Below are 20,311 nucleotides of genomic sequence, written 5' to 3'. Positions count from 1 at the left end.
GAAAAATTTAACAAAAGCTTTTAAATAAATCTAATTTCACATGTGCTCATAAGCACTTCCTAAGCTTTGTTCTGCAGCTAAAATGATTTTCATTTGAAAAATTCATCAGATAAAAAATATTTTCCCTAGACTTTGTGACAATTTTATAGATCTTTGGTTTCAGGGTTTAAGTAATGTATACAGCTCAATGTTAAATCATTGGACACCTTTGAGGGAGGAAGAACAAAGGAATACTGAAAGCCGCAGGGAACTGCCATATTCTCCAGTTTATCAGTGAGATAATCCACTGGAAGATTCTGACCAAGATGCAGAATAGCATATGCGTTTTACCCTGTACTCTCATAAAAATCAATGAGGTTTTCACTTACTTGCAATTGTTGGTGCTGAACTGGGGCCTGAAGAAGAAACTGCAGAATAAAAGAGCAGATGGAAACCCCAGAAGAGCAGCTGAAAAACTGCCAAGAGTGACTGAGGTGAAACAGAGCCAAATATTTTTATCAGCTCCTAAAACAAGACATTCTTGGTAGTGAGATCAGAAGCTGAGCAATCACACCAAATAATGCTTCAACCTGAGATGAAAATTTTAATTTTGTTCTTCCAGCCAGGATAAACAAGAAAATAGAAGAAAAACAGAACAGGAACTTTCTAAATACATCCAACAAAACCAGAGACAACCTTATAATTTACAAGCTCAGGAAGGGAAGTCCACTGGAAAAAAAAAAAAAATAATACTGGATATAAAGGGGAGATGCTACACAGCAGTTTTGATTCCCTGAGATAAGTGTGGCTTGTCAGATGAAAGTTGCTTATCTGTTATTGTTTTATGGAGTGTTTGTTGTGCTGATGGAAAGCAAAGGTCAGACCTACACTAAAGAAACTTTAGCTGATTATCCAGAAGGCAGGGTTCAAGTTTTTATTGCTGGGGTTTCTATTAACAAGCCTGCTTCTTGGGCAAACTGAAAGGTGATGCCTGGTTCCAGACTAGTGGTGCACAACAGCCTGACTCCACAAGGTGCACTCCTAGGAAAGATGTCTGTGATGGGCTGAGAGGGCAATAAAAGCTTTCAGGGACTGTTCAGGAATGAGTGTGCCTGATCAAAAGAAAAGAAAAAAAGCACAAAAATAAAATTCTGGCAATTTCCCTCTAAAAGAGGAGGAGACAAAAATAGTGAGAGTCATTAAAGACTTCTGTGGACTATTTTAACAGGCAAATCTAAAAAAGGGTCTGGACACAGACAAATGGGGTGGGCTTTTTATTTAAAATAAATAAATAAATAAATAAATAAGCAAGCTAACAACAATGACGCTACATACTGTCCTGAGTGGGAACAGAGAGGACCAGTGTGGAAGACAAGATATGCATCTTTGAAAGCGAGGACCTGTAACACTCCCTTTTAAACCTAAAACTATCTGGAAAAGCAATCAAACCATCAGGCAGGACCTGTAGATTTTAGAATATAGCATTTGTAATTAAAACCTGTTCCTGACATGCAAAAAGAATGACCAGTTGTGTGGGGGACCATTTACTTGGGTTATAATGGATTTAGCTTCTCTAGGAATTACCCGGTAACTACACATTCTTCCCCTCACTTTCCACCCAGCTCCTCACCCTCCTACAGCTGGTCCCAGAGTGTTGTTCAGTCCTCTCCGTTCTTTCTTTACCCCAGGGCTGAGAGGCTGAACAACAGGGATTTTCTTTCCACTGTGCCAAACCTTCGGAGTCCCCTACAAGCCTCAGCTTGTGCCTTTTTCTAAGTCCATCTTAACCACAGTGTATCAGGGAATTAGTGTCCCCAGAGCATGTATTTGCACTGGGTGCTGGCAACAGACAGCACAGGCATTTTGCTTGCTGCCGATAAAAGCTAAAACCCATGCAGCCAGGTTTGAGAGTAAGACCCTAGATGACAGATATGACAGAAACAACCAGCTGTTTCACTGTTTTATATTGCATGACGTAAAGCAACTGGAAATAGTTTTTAGCCATAAAGAAGGCTCAACTGGTGAGGACGATTTTGGGGCAGCCCAAAGTGAATATTCAACACGAGTGCACACTAGGGTTTGCTGAAACTGACCTTCATAATGTGGTTGTCTTCCACTTTAAAGCAGAAGCAAAAAACGTGTATAGTAAGGACACTATTACATATATAGTTAAAGATGCTGTCCTTTATAAAGTATGCATAATGTAAGAAGTGTGCTTTGGAAAAATCAAAACAAAACTGAATACATATAGAGCGCCTGAAAAATCTGAACTGGTGATTACAGTTTTCAGCAGACAACTTGGCACAGACACATTCCTACTGATAAATAAATGTGGTTTTGAAGGCAGCTGTATACTGCACTTCACTGGAGAATTTACTTTCATTCTCCCACAGAATAGTCCATCAATGCATTAGCTCAATACTAACCACTTTTTTTTTTTTATTACTAGATGAATGTGTTTTATGTTTGGATGTGATATGGCTGACAACTCATTTTTCCACTGCAGTCAACTCGATCCCATCCAAACTATTAATGTAACTGAGTTCCAAGACAGATTTGCCAGTGGATGTTAAGTCAATTCCCAGTGACTTAACTGAGGACAAAACTCAGACCTTAAGCAACAGAAGAAATGTCAGCTGGTGCAGCTAGTGAGTACAGAGGGTTTATTTTCCCTCAGTCAGAAACAGGCATGAAGCAATATATTCAGGAGACCAAGCAATTTATGTAATGTCCTTGTTACCTTTATCAACATTTTTGCTCTTCTTGCAGTTTACTGTGGTATGGCTTGTTTTTTTAATAAGAGCTCCTATACCACAAACATTTCTGCAACTACAGTAAAAGAATCAAAATAAAGACATACTTTGTTTCCAGAGAAAATATGCATACTATAGAGAACAGTAAGCTTTTAAAGCAAGTCATCTTCAAAAGGAAGAGTATCCACCAGGTGGATTTTACTACTCTAATTTTAATATCAGGCAGTGAATTGCGGGGCAAATGCTTCTGCATGATTTTATCTAGGACAAATGACAGCAATTTCCCATTTTTCATTTATATTACCAAATTCCAATAAAATGTTCACAATTAAAACTCAAGTTCATGCACTTCTTCAGTTTTCAGCTTATCTATCAAACTGATGCTGTGTCAACATATACTACAGCTGCATGTCCCAGCACCCCCAGTTTTAATTGACCTTATGGAGCTCACTGAAAGAGAGCAAAGTCTTGCTTTGTAACCATGTATATTCATTTCAATAGCATAAATGAAGCAGACGTTTTATAACCAAACCTTGCAAATACTTTAGTACAGTAAGTATCTTAAGTCTAAGCTGATGACCTAAAAAAATTCAAACTGTTACCCATATACATAAGAATTAAAGTACAATGTCATTTATATAAGCAATAACTAGAACAATAATTTTAGAATTACAGTTTCTTACTGTTCTGTTAACTTCATTGTTAGAACAGAAACTTGACAGCTCCAGTCAGGGCAGACCAGCAACCTCCTTCAGGCAGTCCTCCTCAGGAATATTTCTATCTCAATTACACTTTTACCAGCCTATGATGCACTGACAAGCTTTCCTCACAGATATATCACTGGGTGCACCAATAAATATCACATTTTACTGCTAGCTATATTCCAGAAAAATCAAAACCAATCAATCCATAGGCCAGTCTACACAAAGATGCACTACTTCCTCTCACAAACCTGCAGTTCTGTGTGCCTACTAAGGACCTGTTTTGGTAAACTATAGCTGTGATACAATATCATTAGACAAATATGACACAGTACAGATATTTAAACAGCTAAATAATATGATGATGTGCAATATTGGTAAAACAATCAGCCAGACATTGCTTACCTGGCTGAAAGCTAAACATCCAGTAATGGACCCAAATCCCTGCTTCAAAAGTCAGGATAAAAATATTGTAAATCATTGAGTCACATTTTGCCCTGTTTGTTCATACAGTTACAGATTTTGTTAGCTTGTATTTTTCTTCCAGAAAGTACATCTAATTTTAACTGCAAAAGTACATTCAGATCATAAGAGGTAAAAATACCCCAACTTCTATAAAAAATAAAAATACAGGGAATTAAAAAATAAATAAATAAATATAGAGTCAAAGTCAGTTACCACATACCTCATTTTCATACACTTTTAAAACATACATATACATTTGTTTTATATGCAAACATGTATTTACACTGCCCTCTGCACCATTTAGTGTACTCTCTCTTTATAGCTCAAAAAAAACCCCAAACCTCTTATACAGGTGATGTGCTTTTTACTTATGTATTTATTGTGTGGGATTATACAACATCTTTAAAACCAGAAATTCTTAACTGCAGACACTGACAATACAGTCACATTAACAATACACATCAGTATTCCTCCACTATGTATGCTTAAAATCTTATTTATTGTGCCATGTATGCAAATGATGAGGAAGAGTCAGCGGCACCTCACCAGTGTCTCTCTGAGAAATCCAGACAGGCACAGGAGCCTCCTTCTTCCTCTGAATCAGAAGAAAGTACAGAAAAGACAGCTGGGAGAAAACTAACTCTTAGGGGCAACACAAAGGACAATGTGGTATTGCTGGAGGTAGAGCAAAGCAATGGGAATAAATGATATCTCCCAATGTTCAGCTTTCAAACTCAGGACCTTAGTATCAAAAAAAAGCCATGACAAATGCAGTGTCTACCTTCCACCTTTAGCCAGCTCTCCAAAAATGCCATCCACTCTGTCTCTGCACACAAAGGGACCAGTTCACAAGATGGGCATAACCCAGCACTCCTGTTTCCTTGAAAGCAATAAGTGACCTCAACATCAAGCCCCTATGGCATGATTACATCCACGCAGGAAAAAAATCCGATTACTCTTTCAGTGGGAGAAGGGCTGTTTCACACCACCCCCTCCGATGGTACTCCATAAAAGCCACACCTATTCAGTTCACATTAAATTTCCACAAAGCCTGAAAAGGATACACAATAAAAACTGTGAGACCAACTACCAAGGGGAAAGGAAAGAAAACCCAACACACAACACAGGCCAATTAATACTTGTTGAAATACATCAGTGATGTTGTTTCTGTACTCTTTTCCATGTATGCCCAAAATTTCCAGCTGGACAGCTGCTTGAGAATGAGTCCTCTGAAAGATGACACATACAGAGTATTAACTATAGTGAATGTTTCCCATCTCCAGAGAATTAAGAACATTTTTCCTCTTGGATGCATATGGTAAAACAAGCCAAAAACACTGTCCCAGTATCTCTTTTATTCTAGAGAAAGGCTATTGGGAAATGGTGCACATTTCGCCAAGTTAGTTTCCTTTGAGTCAGCTGTGAGTTTCTTACTTGCCAAATGTGGTTAAAATATAGAGTACAGAAACTGACAGTAACAACTAAACCAAGAGTTTGGTGCTGTGGCTTTAATTTAGATCAGATCTAATACGGGATTCTGACTGTTTTGGGTTTTCATATGTATGTTACAGAAAATGTACCAAAGACAACAAATAAAAATGACAAAAAAAGACTCAAAAATCCTCTTCTATGCATAGATGACAGATGCTTCATCTACTGAAACAGCACTTTACAGGATGTCTGCAACTTATGCTTCATTTTTTCTTAAGAAGCATACACCAACCTTTACTACCCTATTTTTATACTCTACAATAAAACTATATTCAGTACATACACTAACTTATGTAGTAAAACTTTGGGGAAAACAAAAAAAAACAGAAAGGTTTGATTAAATTGAATGCATTTCTAAAAAGTAATTTTATTTTAAACATTTCTTTGGTGCTATTTATAAAGCATGCTATACTATTTGCATTGCAGTAAAATCATTTACCCAATACGAAAATCCTAACATACTCTCAAAATATACAAAAGGACACCTAATGCCTTGCTGCATTCATAGGAAGATTTGGTCTGTCTTGCTATCACAAGGCCTCTAAAATTTGCTCCACTGGCCCCTAAGAACTGCAACAAGTACCCTCCAGACTGAGGGGGGAGCTGCAGGATTTATTCCCAAGTACAGCGTGGCATGCAGCCAAAGGAGTCATTTAGCAGAGTTTCTGGCCAAGCAGGAAAAGTGTTCCATTTCTTCTGCCATTCATTGAGACCCACGAGGAAACTGAGACAGGAAGTCAGGCTTCCAGATAATAGGAGTGTTCCTAATGATGTCCTTTGGCTCACAGCACAGAACAGTTCCTCTATGCTTGCCCTTGCTACATCTTCTCTCTATATAATTTCCCACTGTAGAGGGGGGAACAGCAAAAGCTTTTTAAATGAGTTTTCCTTTGCATCCAAATCAAAGGGCCCAGTTAAATTGCATGGATTATCTGCTTCTGTACTGTGCATGAACAGCAACTAATTGGTTTTTTAAAACAGCTATTTATGCTTGGAAATTAGTCTAGTGCAATACCACTCCAGAAAGATCCCTCCATTGCAATGTCTACTTTAAAAAAAATCACAACACATCAAAAAGCAAATTACACCCGAATTACCTGGTTACCTCTTGCCTACATTGTAATGGACTGTTGAAAAAAAAAAAAAAAAAACACAACATACCTCCAGTAAGTATCAGTAAAGTAGCCCTAAATATTATATTTCCTTTAGTTCAAATTCTGACCTCATTAACCTTAATGTCACCATGCCATTCATCTTATTAGAAGTAACAAGAGATTTTGAGGAAGTGCAGTCTGGATGAAGAATTCAGCTTTATAAGTTGCAATACATAAACAGAAAGCATTTAGTATTCCTGCATAAATGTTCTAGGACACAAAAATCAGATCATAAATTAAAACATTACTTCATCATAAAGGGTGAGGGGCAGGGAACATCTACCTTCATTGGTTGGTGTGGGTCCCTGCTTTGGGCATAGCTCCCTACTGTACACTCCACATCATGGCCCACCTAATCCAATCCAAGGCCCATAGCACATCATTAATTCAGGCTTTCCACATTCCACCTGTGTGATCTGCTGTATCCCATGGCAGGATATGAGGCAGTGCTACTGTAGCTATGATGGTCCAAAGAGATGAAACTCAAAAGTTTGCAAAGAAAGTAGCCATCTTGTCTTAGACCAATCTTACAGAAAGAAAAAGTCTATCAAACTTTCAGACATGCAATCTTTATAAGCCATGGCATTTCACCAGGTGGAAGAGCCACTGAACAATCCACAACAGTGTGCAAAGGCAAAACCAAAAGACCTTTGTAAGAACACTTCATCCCTGTTTAACTGAATGACATGTTGGAATGAAACACCACTAGAAATTCTGATACATGTATCATCGTTTCAACTAAAAGCTACCACCTCAGCAGCAGCTGAATACAGAAAGCAGTTTGATCTGCAGTCAAAATGCACTCAACAGAAGTTTCTGCTGGAAATTGCTTATCTACATCTGCAGGGAGCTCATCACAGGATAATGCACCTCTCATTTGCATCTCAGTTTTTATCTGACTACCTGGCTTCCCCTGGCAGATAACCCACACAGCACTTTGTGATGTCAGTTTATTCCCTATGACTTCTTTAAGCACCTATTCAACCTTAAGCACAAATACCTGTGACTCTTCAGACAACAAACAGGAAGGAAAACTGATTATGAACAGTAGAGGAAGGAAAGGTGCAGTGTTTGTTCGGCAGTGCCCCAGAGGGCAAGAAGTCCCTGCAGCTCCATCAGTGCAGGAGCAAGTTTCATGCATGCTCTTTTCCAGTGGACAGTCAGATGTGGAAAGGGTTTATCTTGATAGCAGCACAGGCATAAAGAACTAAAAGGAATCAGAATTGATTAGCACGTAACAATGGGGATGTTAACTTGTTGTGGATTCAAACTCTTATCTAGATCTTTGCTGACTTCCATGACACATCATCTGCTTGTTGGAAGGAGAGGAGAGAGGAATTTCTCCACTGGTAAAACCTAGGACATTTCAGGTCAACAAAGCAAAGCCAGAGTATATGAGCAGAAACCATGGGTCAAGCAATTTCTCTTCTTCTATCAAATTATGTAGTTAGAACTGACTATTACCATTTATGTTAATTTTTGTTGATTTTTTTTCCTTAAGGATGTTCTTTAGTCTAAGCTTGTTCACAATTAGTAAAGACAAACAAAAGGTTTACATTTATAATCAAATCTTTCTAAATAATTCAGCAAACCCTTGACTTCCTTTACAACCCCAGGTCTAGAATGACTATTGAGCAAATTGGCAAAAATACCGCATATGTATGGAATGCTGTACCATACTCCAAATAAATTTAACACTTTTTGAAAATCCCAGACTATAGCCAAGAAAAATTAATTTTGTCCAAGTTGAAATAATTGTCATTACTTTAGCTGGCTCTACACACTGCTTGCTTAAATCATCATAAAATAGCTTGCATTTATCTCTAAGATTTTAGACTTAGCCCTGTCAAGAACTGCATATCTCCATACACAGTTACTGATCAAGGTGGCATCTCTGTATTTGGCCCTCTTACATGATGCAAAAGGGACCCTGTATTATAAAACAGTGCTGTCAAGAGTTTTTGCAATTCATCCAAACTATACAAAGCTTTGAAAAAAATCACTACACTTCCTGCTCCGTTTTTATTTTACCATTTAATTCTTCAGCTTATTAAATAAATGTGGATACTAGTACACCTGCTCCTTTTAGTTTCCCACAATCTCTTCAGCTTCCAGCAGCTTCTGGGATAGGAAATGTTTTCATTTTTGGATATTGTAAATTACTAAAGAGACTTTCAGTGCTTGTCAAACTCTAGCTAGTGGTACATGATTTTTCTGATATTACAAACTACACTGACACCAGTTTCACATGCCTTCTGTATTTTGTAACAAATGGCTTATTGAAATTACACAGATAAGGGACTGTATATGCAATTGCAACCATCATGTTCATCAGCATCTTTAGCCATTCATCAGATTGAACAATTAATAAAGTATTCAGCTATGACAAGAAGAAACTTATCTCTAAAGGCTGAGAAATTATTGCAGTAATCTAAATCCAGTCTTATCCTGAGGCTTCTTAAAGGGGGACGGGGGGGAGGAGGAATAATCAGATGCTCTTGCAAGCTGCTGGATATTTTTCACACCCCAGTCCAGCAAGAAAGAACCTGCAATCATAAGGTCACTGAATGTAAGATTTCATGATACTCTTGTGTTAGTGATGACAACTACAGAAACCAGGGCAAAAATCCAACTGCCTTCATTAACGCGCCTGCAAAGCATGTGAGCACATGAATACAAGCAAGCCATAGCTCAAGTACACAGAAGTAAATTAGTCAGCTCTACATTTTATTAGTTATTCAGCTATAAATATCCCCGCTGATTCCAATAGCCTCTAGATCCGGTTTAACACACAAGTTAATGTGGCATTTCCCAGTGTAGGGAAAAAAAAAAAAAAAAAGAAAAAAGGCATCCACACAATCTGCACATGCACCTTTAAAGATCCTATACAGATACTTACACAGGCATACGTGCTTCAATTATACTACCTGAGGTAATCGAGTGAGCATGTACATACATGCATTTAAAGATAAGCATGTATAAAAGTGGTCTACTGAACCCATAATGAGAATTAGGTAAATGCAGTTTTCTTCTTGTATGTTTGCATACATTCATTTTCATCAAATACAGTTGGTCAATGCATTTACAGTCATACCGAGCTTTGAAATCCATTCACTTCCCTAAATATCTAAATTGCATTTATCTTTCAGGCATGCTACAAGACATGAGTTTTTTAAAAAGCATTTAGGGAGGGCTGAGGAACAAAGGAACTGCAACACTGGATCATATCCAAGGTCCTGTCTCCGACAGCAGTCACCACAAGCTGCTTCACAGAAAGAAACAAGAATCTGCAGTAGGTAGCCAAGGATAATCTTGCCACACATTAGGGCTGGTACTGGTTTCCAGATACTAAAGACTGGCTTGAACTCTGAAGCCTAAGATATAATATCCACTTGAAAATGTTATTATTAATTATCAGAGCTCCAGATACCCCTGGTATCTATGTAAATGTCATATTGTATATCTAAATACTACCTCAGTGGAATCCTTTAACAAACTTCTATCTAAAAAAAGTTGTATAAAAAAAAACATGCATCTCTTTTTCTCTGGTCTCAGTTTGCCATTTCAGAATTTAACAGAATTAATAGCAGTAGAAATGAAAATCTTTTGTATCTTCTTGTATAATTCCTTAAATTGTACATGTTTATCACTTCCCTTCTTTCATATTTTTTCTAATCTGAACATCTTTTTACACTGTTTTCATTATACTGTTTTTCCAGTAATCTAACCTTTGTGGAATAAAACACTTATCCACATGCATCTGGTTCCTTAGCTATTTATAGGCTTGATTTTTTTTTTTTTTTTTTTGTCTAAGGGTTTGTTGAGTTTGGGGTGGGGGAGGTGTTAATAATTTCTTTTTTTCAGGCATGAAAAATTAATCTATATTAGTTTTCAGAACATAATGCCATTACAGCATATATGAACAACAGAATAAGGAATGGAATCGAGAATTTACTCCTGAATCAATCATCTTGAATAACTACACAGTTACAGAAAGACTGAGCAGTCTATAAGGACAGGCTGACAGACCGAAGATCCTGGTACTAAAATGAGGATCACAAATGGGTAACATGCCACAATTGTACGAGTAATGTTGAGTAAGGGGAAAAAAGCGAGTAAAAGTGATTTATGCAAATCTGTTATAAATATAAGGACATTTTACCAGATGGAGAAATTGGGCAGTTCATCATCATGTTCTCACACCCGCAGAGTTGTTCTAAAACTACTCTTCATGAAAGCAAATATAATTGGCTATACAAGTAAACTATTTAAATAAATCTTGATATTATGTAAGAACCATCTGAAATTATTTTCTTTACTTCTCTAAATCATCTGGAAATACAGAGAAGCTCTGTCTTTTGGCCACTCTTTCTGGAATCAATATGCCCTATTCAAAATTCTTTATACTTTATTGGAGAAGTAGAAAATATGTGGAAAGTCTTTAGTGATACAGTATCCACAACAGCAAGAACGTACCTAACTAGCACCTATTAAAATGCCAGACACCAATACAACTGATTCATTTCTGTTTAGTAACAGTCAGAGTTATTTACTAGGAATATGTTTAACTAATGTTTCAGCATGAGAATGATGTAACCCACTTGCATAGCTCTTTAAATACTTCCCTTTCAGCTGATGTCCATGCCCCCTCACTTCTTCCAAGAGCTGATATTTTAACTCCCCCATACAGTTTACAGTATGCATGGAGCACAATGTGGCTGGAGAGGTACTGGCACCTTTCAGATCCAGCAGTGTATCTTGATCATTCAGTTTTTGTAGAAAAAGGATGAAATTCATCAGGACAGCAAGACAGATAATTTGTAAATTCAGATTTAAATGCACTGAAAATAAATTTAAAATAAACAACTTTCCTTTGCATTTTTGTGTCCTGACTTTGTTGGTATTCTCTGATCAGATGAGAATTCCAATACTTATCATTCTTTAATGCAATATAAAAATCTGGTATTTTGTCAATGACATATGAAAATACCAACCTAGAAACCTCTGACAGTTTGAACCCTGGTAAAATATGCCATGACACTGACAGTCCTGGCCCAGCTAAACTTACTTTGCTGAGTAGCACCAGCTTTAGCCATGATTTATGGTGATGTTAAAATTAAAACTCTCATGTAATTTAAGCAACATTAAAATTTTAATTATTTCATGTAACAGAAATTGTTGCTAAGAATGTTCATATGTTTTAAATTACTGAAAGGATACCTCAGATTAGGCATATTGTTCTGTGAAAAAAATTAACAGCCATCAAAGGAATAAAAACAAAAAATCAAAATCAATTCCTAGTCAATTGTTGATAGACTATCTCAATAAAGTTTTTATATAGAAAAGAAGCTGGTTAAAAATAGACTGCATATCCTATTAGGCATCGTATTTCACACACGTCAAGAAAAAGTGATTACTTATTTTAGAACAAAATTGATTTTTTGGCATTTTGGTCTTGGCAATCTTTGTGTTTAAATATTAAAGGGGAAACCCACAAACCTACATTTTGGAGCATTATTGCTCTGTAAAAGCTATCTGTTTGTGCTTCAATACTCTCAAACACTTGATGCTCACAGATTTATAGTCACTCAAAATTTGCACTTGCAGACCATTACTCAGGCAAAAATCCCAGTAAGAGTCATCTGAGAGTGTTCACATGAGTAGGAACTGCCTTCAGTGCAGTCTGCAAAAGCAACCACTCACACAGGTTGCACACCAACATTCTATATATGTCCATGGCACAGCATCCACACCCCCCAGCTCAACCTGTTCTGGTGCACTGCTATTTAGACAAGTTTTACGCTTCAAGTACTTGTAGTACTCTTATTCCTATTGTTCAGCAAGGACGGTCTTCACACCAGATCTTGATATTTACGTACATGAATCCAACAGAGACAGAAGGCTCATGTACACGCTCCGTATAAATATTTATAGCTAGATATTTCAGGGTTTGACTGCAGTGTTTAACAGATCACTGGCAGCCAACTAAGCACTCCAGCATGAGGCCTCTGAGAACGTGATGGTCATGCACAGCCCACCCATCCTTCTTGTCCTCCTCATTTCCACCTGTGAGCATAGATGCCCAGTTTCTTTGCTGCAGAACTGTTAAAGCACTAGAGGACAATCTTACAGAAAGCCTAATGACAAGCTAGAAGTTGTATTTGGAGAAAATAACTGCTATTTTTTCCCTTGACATATTCTTCTCTTGCTTACAGAGAGAAGAGGACTAAGTGACTGGTCAGGCAGCACAGGGAAAAACTGAAAAGTAGAATCACTGGAGAAAGGGAATCCAAAAGCAAGGAAACTTGTCACAGAAACAATGAAAGAGATAAGGAAAGAATAAGATGAACAGCAGACACAGAGAATGAACATCCATTAGAACACATTAACAGATTAGCCACTGGCTCTTTCTTAGCCAAGAAAAATATCCTGAGAGAACTAAAAATACCCGAAGATTTCTCTAGTCACACTTGCTGTTTCTTCAGCTCTGGAGGGATGTATAGTAGGGATGTGGACAAAGGTTCTTCATGATCAAGAATGGGAGGAATGGACTGCATTCAATAATGACTGAAACAAGTAGCTTAGATCCTAAGGAGGCTGAGAAATGTCTGAAAAAAAACACTACAAAATGCTTCACATTGTACTGAAAGCTTTGAAAGGCTAAAGTTTAGTTTTGCTTTGGCATACTCCTAGAATTATCTTTCCTTCGGGTATATTAAAAAAAAATAGAGAAGAATAATTTTATATAACCCTAACATTTATTCTAAAGCTAGACTATAAAAACCTATTTCAGCTTAAGACAACATCTAAACAAAGAATAGAGATTTCTCCCCTTGTTTATTCACTGTTGTAAAATTTGGAGTGCTGTAACACATCCAGAAGGAATAAAAAAAAAAGAATAGATCTGTGCAAGGTCCCCTGCACCTGTGAAAACCAGAAGTTGATTCTTCCATTTTACAGCCCTTCTGTCAATACCATGCACCACAGACATGACTGTTTCTCTCCAAAAAGAAGTGAATGGAATTATGTCATAAGCCTATCAACCCTGTTTTCCAGAGGGGCAATAAGAATGACATTAGGCAGACATCCAGGTGTGGTGAATGTTTCTGAGCTTGCCTGGGGGACCTGATTCCAAGCTCAATTATATTCGTCAATTAGGCTTGTTCTGCAGTGATGTAATACTGCTCCTTGCAGGTCACTCATTTGACACACCGGAAATATAGTCAGAAACAGATCCCTATGGAAAGTGGTCTGGACATGAAATTGAGCCTTTGGTGGAAGAATATTCACAAAGTTAGAATGCCAAACATATTCATTTAGTTTTTCCAGTTTTCTTACTGAATTAATCTCTTCAATGAAACTGAGGTGAAAAAGAACATTGTGTTCACACAAATCTCTTTCAGAGATGTTAAGATACCACATTAAAGGGCATCACAGATAAAGTAATGGTGGAAAAGTATGAAAAAGAAAAATTAACAAAAAAGCAACCCAAACAAACAAAAAAAAAACAGTACCCAAACAAACCAACCACCCCTCTTGCCCCTCCACCCAGGAAATAGAAATACAACATAAAAGCTGAATTTTTCAGTAGCTGGATTTACCCCATCCATAGCAGGATGAAGGCCATTTGAGACAGGCTTCAGAAAAGCTTGTTTCTGTTTCAGCTGCCTACACTATGCGTTTACTACATGACTACTCACAGTTCTGTCAATCTGGCAAGTGATATTAGCAGCACAACCTCTATGTTAGTACAAACTGCACAATGTATCTTTCAGAACTTACTGCATGACTGAAATATAAAGATGAAAGATCTCAATTACCTAAATCATGCAACAGAATCAAAATGCATAATCAGAGGGTTTAAGAATTTTCATATTGCCAGACTGTAAAATTAGCATCTTACAGCTGAAAACGTCCCAGAATACAAAATACAAAACCCCCAACCTAACAGAATAGAAGGCTGTTGCCACAGCACTGATACACAAGTTAGACTGCAGTTACAAATGACACAATGTAATAATAATACTAAACATTTCCCATCAACTTTCCATATTCTTTACAAATAAAATATGTAACTACATTTCATACCCAAGATGGGAAATAATAATACCCCTATTACAGTCAATCCAAATGTTTTATTATTTATAAAGTTGCAAAACCCCAAATTAGTTCCTTCAATTCTTACAGGTATGACAAATGGACACGAGAAGGGTCACTTACTTTTATTGTGAAGAAGACACACATACATACTTACATTTGTACTTAGTCAAACAACAGCAAGCTGATCAGCTTCCAATTTCTGAAGCTGTAAATCTAATTGTTTGTCTTTATTATGATTCTTTGACATTTCTATCCAACTTTACTGGGAAAAACAGAAAAGGTTCTGTTCCAAGATAAGCAACTGTTGAATAATTTAAAGAAAAAAAAATAAAATTCAATTAAGTGCTTTGTGTTAAAAAAAAAGTCATCCAAACTAACTACAGTGAGAATGTAAAAGTTTCAATTAAGTTTTTCTTGGGAAAAGCTTCCCCAGTGTAAGACAGAACTTCTGGTATAGAGAAGACCAAGGCTCACAACAGGGAAAACCAACAGATCACGGAATTCAGCTTTGAGCCTACTCCTTAAACTTCGAACATTTTTTTTTTTAGGTGAAATACCTCACAGGACAAACACTAGAAGAAACTTACCTGAGGACAATCAGCTGTCCAGAGGCTGCAACAGTCCTAAGTGATGCAGATATGCAACAAAACTAAGACTTGTTGCCTAATCCCCCACGGCTTACAGTATTTTAATTGGAAGATCACTCCAGTGTCTCTTTCTCTGTCTGGGGGGGTTGTTTTTGTTGTCGTTTTACAGAAACAAAAGAAAAGCCTTCAAAATCTCTAATATCAAGTGCAGACCATGAACAAGTATTACAGGATGAGAAACTCTTCTCCTACCCATCTCACTCTGTATGTTTCTCAGCATAGATACTCTTAATACATTACAAGCTGTGGCAAGAATGGAAAAAAGAAAAACTTCAGGAATCCACAGATAAATGTACATGCATGCTGCAATACAAAAACTTCACAGTGCCTGTTTAACTAGGCATTTTATTTGTTTGACTCATACCCGACTTATACAAATGCTGATCTACATTCGTAGATCTTTAAAGCCTAACATTGTGATGAGTATGGCATTCCCAGTTTCACATCTTCTGGCAAATTAGATCTTGAAGATGAACTAAGAATGCCTTACACTTGAACTTCACAATGGTAAACACTGAGGGCAATATCCTGCAGAGAGACACGAGGAAATATCCGAGACATCAGAAGCACAGAAACTGTGTTACATCACATCCCGCTGTTAGAGCATGCCAGGATACTTGTTATAAAGAGAAGCAGCATGACCCAAAATTCATACATAGGTTAAAGGTCTGCAGACAAACACACAGGAAATCACACAGCTCATCAAGCTCTTCTGCACAATGTCAATAACTTCTTCCAACACTCGTCTCCCCAACACCGTCACAAAATTTCTCCAGGCTCTTCCCTTCCCTGTAGTGCTAACTCCAGCACTCCCAAGGCACTGGCTTCACGGACGAGACTGAACTTCAAGGTTGTTGCATAAAATAGCTGCTGGTTTAGATGCAATTGGAAACATCAGTTCAAGAAACAAGACCTAACCCCACTGTGTATCTGTCAGGCTCCTGCTTTCTGCATTTTTCACAAAGCTGGAAACAGTGTAAGAAAATGTACATTTCAGCCTCTATAGCATCCTACACTACGCTGCTTCTGGGGACTTTAAGTCAAAGAAACAGTGTGATTCTAGGCACATACGCTAAAACAATCCCTTCTTTATGAAAATGTTAAAATACACAGAGAATACTCATAAATAATCCCACAGAATACCTATAAATAACGTAACAGAGGCTGTCTCATTCTGGCTTTGGTAAATGTCTCCAGCTCTTCCACAAAGGGTAAACCAGGTGCAAAAGAAGCTACAAAAGGTTGATTCAAAGAGTTAGGACTGTACCTATAAAGAGTTATAAAATCCCAACTATACCTAACTGTAGATCTGAGGCCTCGTCTACTGTGCTTTCTGTCACAAGATCACATTTTCTCATGTGGTCTGTGGAACAAAAACTAAGCAGCAAACACTATTCAGTGGAGAAAACTAGAATGCAAATAACTTGTAAAATACAGGTGATCCCATTTTGCATCAGCATACTTGGGGGAATCTTAGTGTGCTTTATTTGCTCACAGATTGTGGTGCGTCAAATTATTCTAGTACATCTATAAAATCTGTATGGAGCTCACTGGAGTTTTTGAAGTATGTCAGTAGGTAAAACCATGACTTTGGGCATTCCCCCTGTTTGCTTGCAGAAATATACGCTTACAACAGGGACCTAACTTTTACCAGACCAAGTTTAAAAAAGAAAGAGCACTTTTACAGCAGTAAAAGCAGGTGTTAATTATCTCCAAGATACAAACTTTGCATACACTAAAGACAATCTCAGCAAGGATTATCTTGTTTTACCCTGTTATCTCACACATAGGGCAACCACACAAATCTGAGTGTGAACAACTTGCACCCCTGAGTGTGAAGCCTGGCTTTGACCTTTAGAGCCTCACTGGGGAAACCATCCTAATGACAGGTATCAGTAAAATTACTCGTGGGAGTCCAAAACCAATCCCAGGTGGAAAGACCTAACCGAGGGAGAACACGCATTTGGGTTATGCTGCTAAAAGAGGTTGAGTACCCACTATCCCCATCACCTTTGATCAGGTATCAGCACTTCACAGGGTAAGATTAGTGGAGCCTTTAGGGAAGGTTAAGCAGGAAAAGTAACTGGGAAATACTGCTGGAGGATCAGTTTCATTGACATATAGAACTTTATAATTTTTGTTAAAAGACACGGCTTGGTATGCGGTACAAACCCAGTGTCCAGGAGTGACTCACAATCTTCACTTCTGAAGAACTACCATACACTTAACAATAAATGAATGGGGTATTCACTGATCTGGAAACCTCAAAGTGATGACTTTTAAGACTAATGAGAAGTTCATACAACTAACTCTTGTCACAATAGTACCTAAGCACCTTACGAAGAAGCAGCACCAGCAAGAACTTCCATAAAAAAATTTCATGGGTCAAAATTTCCAAACAAGTATTTCTCTCCAAACAAATCAACATAATGATGGCAGAGAATTGTCAATGCTGATCATATTGCACAGTATATTACTGTTGTCTTTCTCTCATGCATAACCTTAAAACATTCAGTATAACGAGTCATAACTTTTAATTATTCCCACTACAAAACAAGTAGTACTAAAAAAGTCCCACAGCACATTTCCCATTAAATACACATTCGTCATTATATGAAATGATGCATATGAACCTTCCAGCGGAATTACAAATCAGAAGAAAAGAGTTCAGGTTAGTTATGACTAGTTAGTTACACATAGTTATTTGTGAGTGCTAACTGGGAAAAACAATGTTTTGTTTGCAGTCGCTTCTGCTCTTTTTGAACTTGGGATATCGTCAGTTGTAAGCAAGTAAGACCTAACAATTCACACTTTGGAACAAAATATTTTTGTGATTAGAAAAACATAAATGTCTGCATATTTGGCATATATGTTCACCACATTCTCCCCAATAAATTAAACAAAACCACACAGACATAGTCAACCCAACCTTTGGCTGAACTAGTTTTCAGAATATAAAATAACTAATTAATGCAAAGGAGGCTGCTGGAAAAGTTGAGCACTTAGTTAACAATAGAGCTGATGGGAATGGACCACCATTGTTGCTCGTAACACATGTGAGGGTGGGGGAGAAGCATCATCCAGATACACTTGTCTGCTGAAATACCAGGTCAGCTCGGGTTAGCTGATAACTTTAATGGATGAAGAATTGTACCTGGCATTAAGGTGTCTGAAGTCCTAAATCAGTAAGATAAACGTTCTAGAAAAGCACTCGTTTGCTCTGCAAGGTGAGAAGAGGCTGTAACTCAACCCTTCCCACACAGGTTAGAAAGGCTCGGTCAGGCACAGGGTGGGCAAGGGGCATGGTACCGGTCCCACGGTACGCGCTAAGACGAACCCCCATCGCGTACCGGCTGCGTTATGAGACACACAAGCGTGGGCTTTCACAGCTGAGAACCCAGCAGCTCGTCAGCAACCCCTCCTTCCACGGTCCCGCCTCGAAACCTTTGAGCCCCGATTAAATGCCCTCTGCAACTTCCGCGTCCCCGGCGGCGACGAACCGGGCTCCGCGGCCGGTTCGACGCCGCTGGGGACGCGGAGTGGAGGCGGCTGGTCCAGCCCTGCCCGCCGCCGATCCCACCTCAGCCAGGGGCACTAGGGAAGTGGGAAGTCCCAGAAAAGCAGGTCCCGGGTACCTTCCCCAGGTGAAGGAGCCGGGCGCAAGTCTCCGGCTCCGCTTGTCTTCGCTGCCCCAGGAGGGAGCAGGTGAGCCCGGGACTCCCCCTTCACGCGGTAAATAAAGCCCAGACAAAGTTACCATCTGGGGAGGGGGGAGGGAAATGTATTAGACGTGGAAGTCACTTACCGGCTTTGCAAGGATCCTTATAATCTATCCCCTCAGCTTTATCCTCTTCAGTGAAATCATAAGTGTAGTCATAATCAAGGCCAAAACAGGAGGAAGGCTTCCCACAGACAGTCCACCCGGCCAGCCACAGTGCCATCCTCCAGCAAAGCATTTTCATCCTCCCTCGGGCAGAGACGCGGTAGGCAGGGCGCAGATGAATTAGGCGGCCGGCTCAGCTGTCCACGTCGGCTTGGGAAAGCAGGGTAAGGGATGGAGGAATCACAGGTTTTGGGGGGCGGTGTTTTGGCTTTTTTTTTTTCGTTCTTCACCTGGAGGCTCTTCGAAGACACGGTGCTTAGGTAGCCCCAGTCAGACGGGTGTAACACGGAGCGAGAAGCATGAGCGCCGGTGCCCCTCTGCCCCCAGCCAGCCACCTCGCCGGGGAGACGTCGCTGGGTGGGCGCGGGGGGTGGACTCAGGCCGGGAGATCCTGTCTGTCAGGGCGCCCCCTCGCCTCTGTCAAACCCCAGCCAAACTTCCCGCGGAGGAGGAGGAGGTGGCGGCCGCTGCTCGCGTCCCGCTCCGCGCCCGCCGACCTCGGTCCCGCTGCTGCTGCCAATAGATGGATCCGGGCTGCACATCAGCAAACTACCGCGGGGAGGGGGGGGGGAGAGAAAGAAAGAAAGAAAAAAGGAAAGAAAGAAAAGGGAGAGAAGGGGTGGGGTGCACTAGAGCAAACCGCGGAGCTCTAGTGATGGGAGGCAGCAGCTATGCTGGAGGAGGGAGCAAAGTGTCAGAGCTCCCCCCCCCCCCTCCCCTGCACAAACACTTACTCTAAGCTCTGTCTCTGGTCCGTTCCCCCGCTTCTCCGTCCCCTTTTAACTTACGAAAACCTTACAGGCAACTAACACACAGTCGTCAGCATCCTGCTTACTTATTCATACAGTCAGGGTCAGGATCCGGGCTGCTTCTGATCTGCTCCCTTGATAGTCTTATGGAAACACACGCGCATTCACTATATGCCTCTATCTCCATATAGCTTTCTCTCTAGATAAGCAGTGCATGGCATTTCAACAACAACAAAAGAATTGAGATCAGATAAAACAATGCACACATAGACACCCGGCAGCCGAAAAAGCTGGAGAGAATGAGTGATGAGAAGGTCGATGAGAAGAACTAACTGCAATTTAGGAGACGGGAAAATAAGTCAGTGGCTGTGTATTTCTCCCACTGCTGC

The 20,311-nt window shown here is 39.3% G+C and overlaps 1 protein-coding gene across 3 annotated transcripts in view; it reads right to left on the bottom strand.

The window, feature by feature from the left end:
* The window catches only part of TLL1 (tolloid like 1), a 128,986-nt gene extending 109,602 nt beyond the window's left edge, over positions 1-19,384 (bottom strand). For all 3 annotated transcript variants that reach the window (XR_008973476.1, XM_057419050.1, XM_057419051.1), the window contains exon 1: positions 19,096-19,384. Coding sequence is in view for 2 of the 3 variants with exons in the window: in XM_057419050.1 (XP_057275033.1) it covers positions 19,096-19,252 (157 nt within the window). In the remaining variant the exon portion in view is untranslated. The remainder of the gene's footprint in view (positions 1-19,095) is intronic.
* Positions 19,385-20,311: the final 927 nt, after the last annotated feature.

Source organism: Pezoporus wallicus, unplaced genomic scaffold (genome assembly GCF_028554395.1).
Source record: "Pezoporus wallicus isolate ANWC-B61680 ecotype Strahan unplaced genomic scaffold, APGP_CSIRO_Pwel_v1 contig_2384, whole genome shotgun sequence".
Lineage (NCBI taxonomy): Eukaryota > Metazoa > Chordata > Aves > Psittaciformes > Psittacidae > Pezoporus > Pezoporus wallicus.
This window is presented reverse-complemented; position numbering and strand designations above follow the sequence as displayed.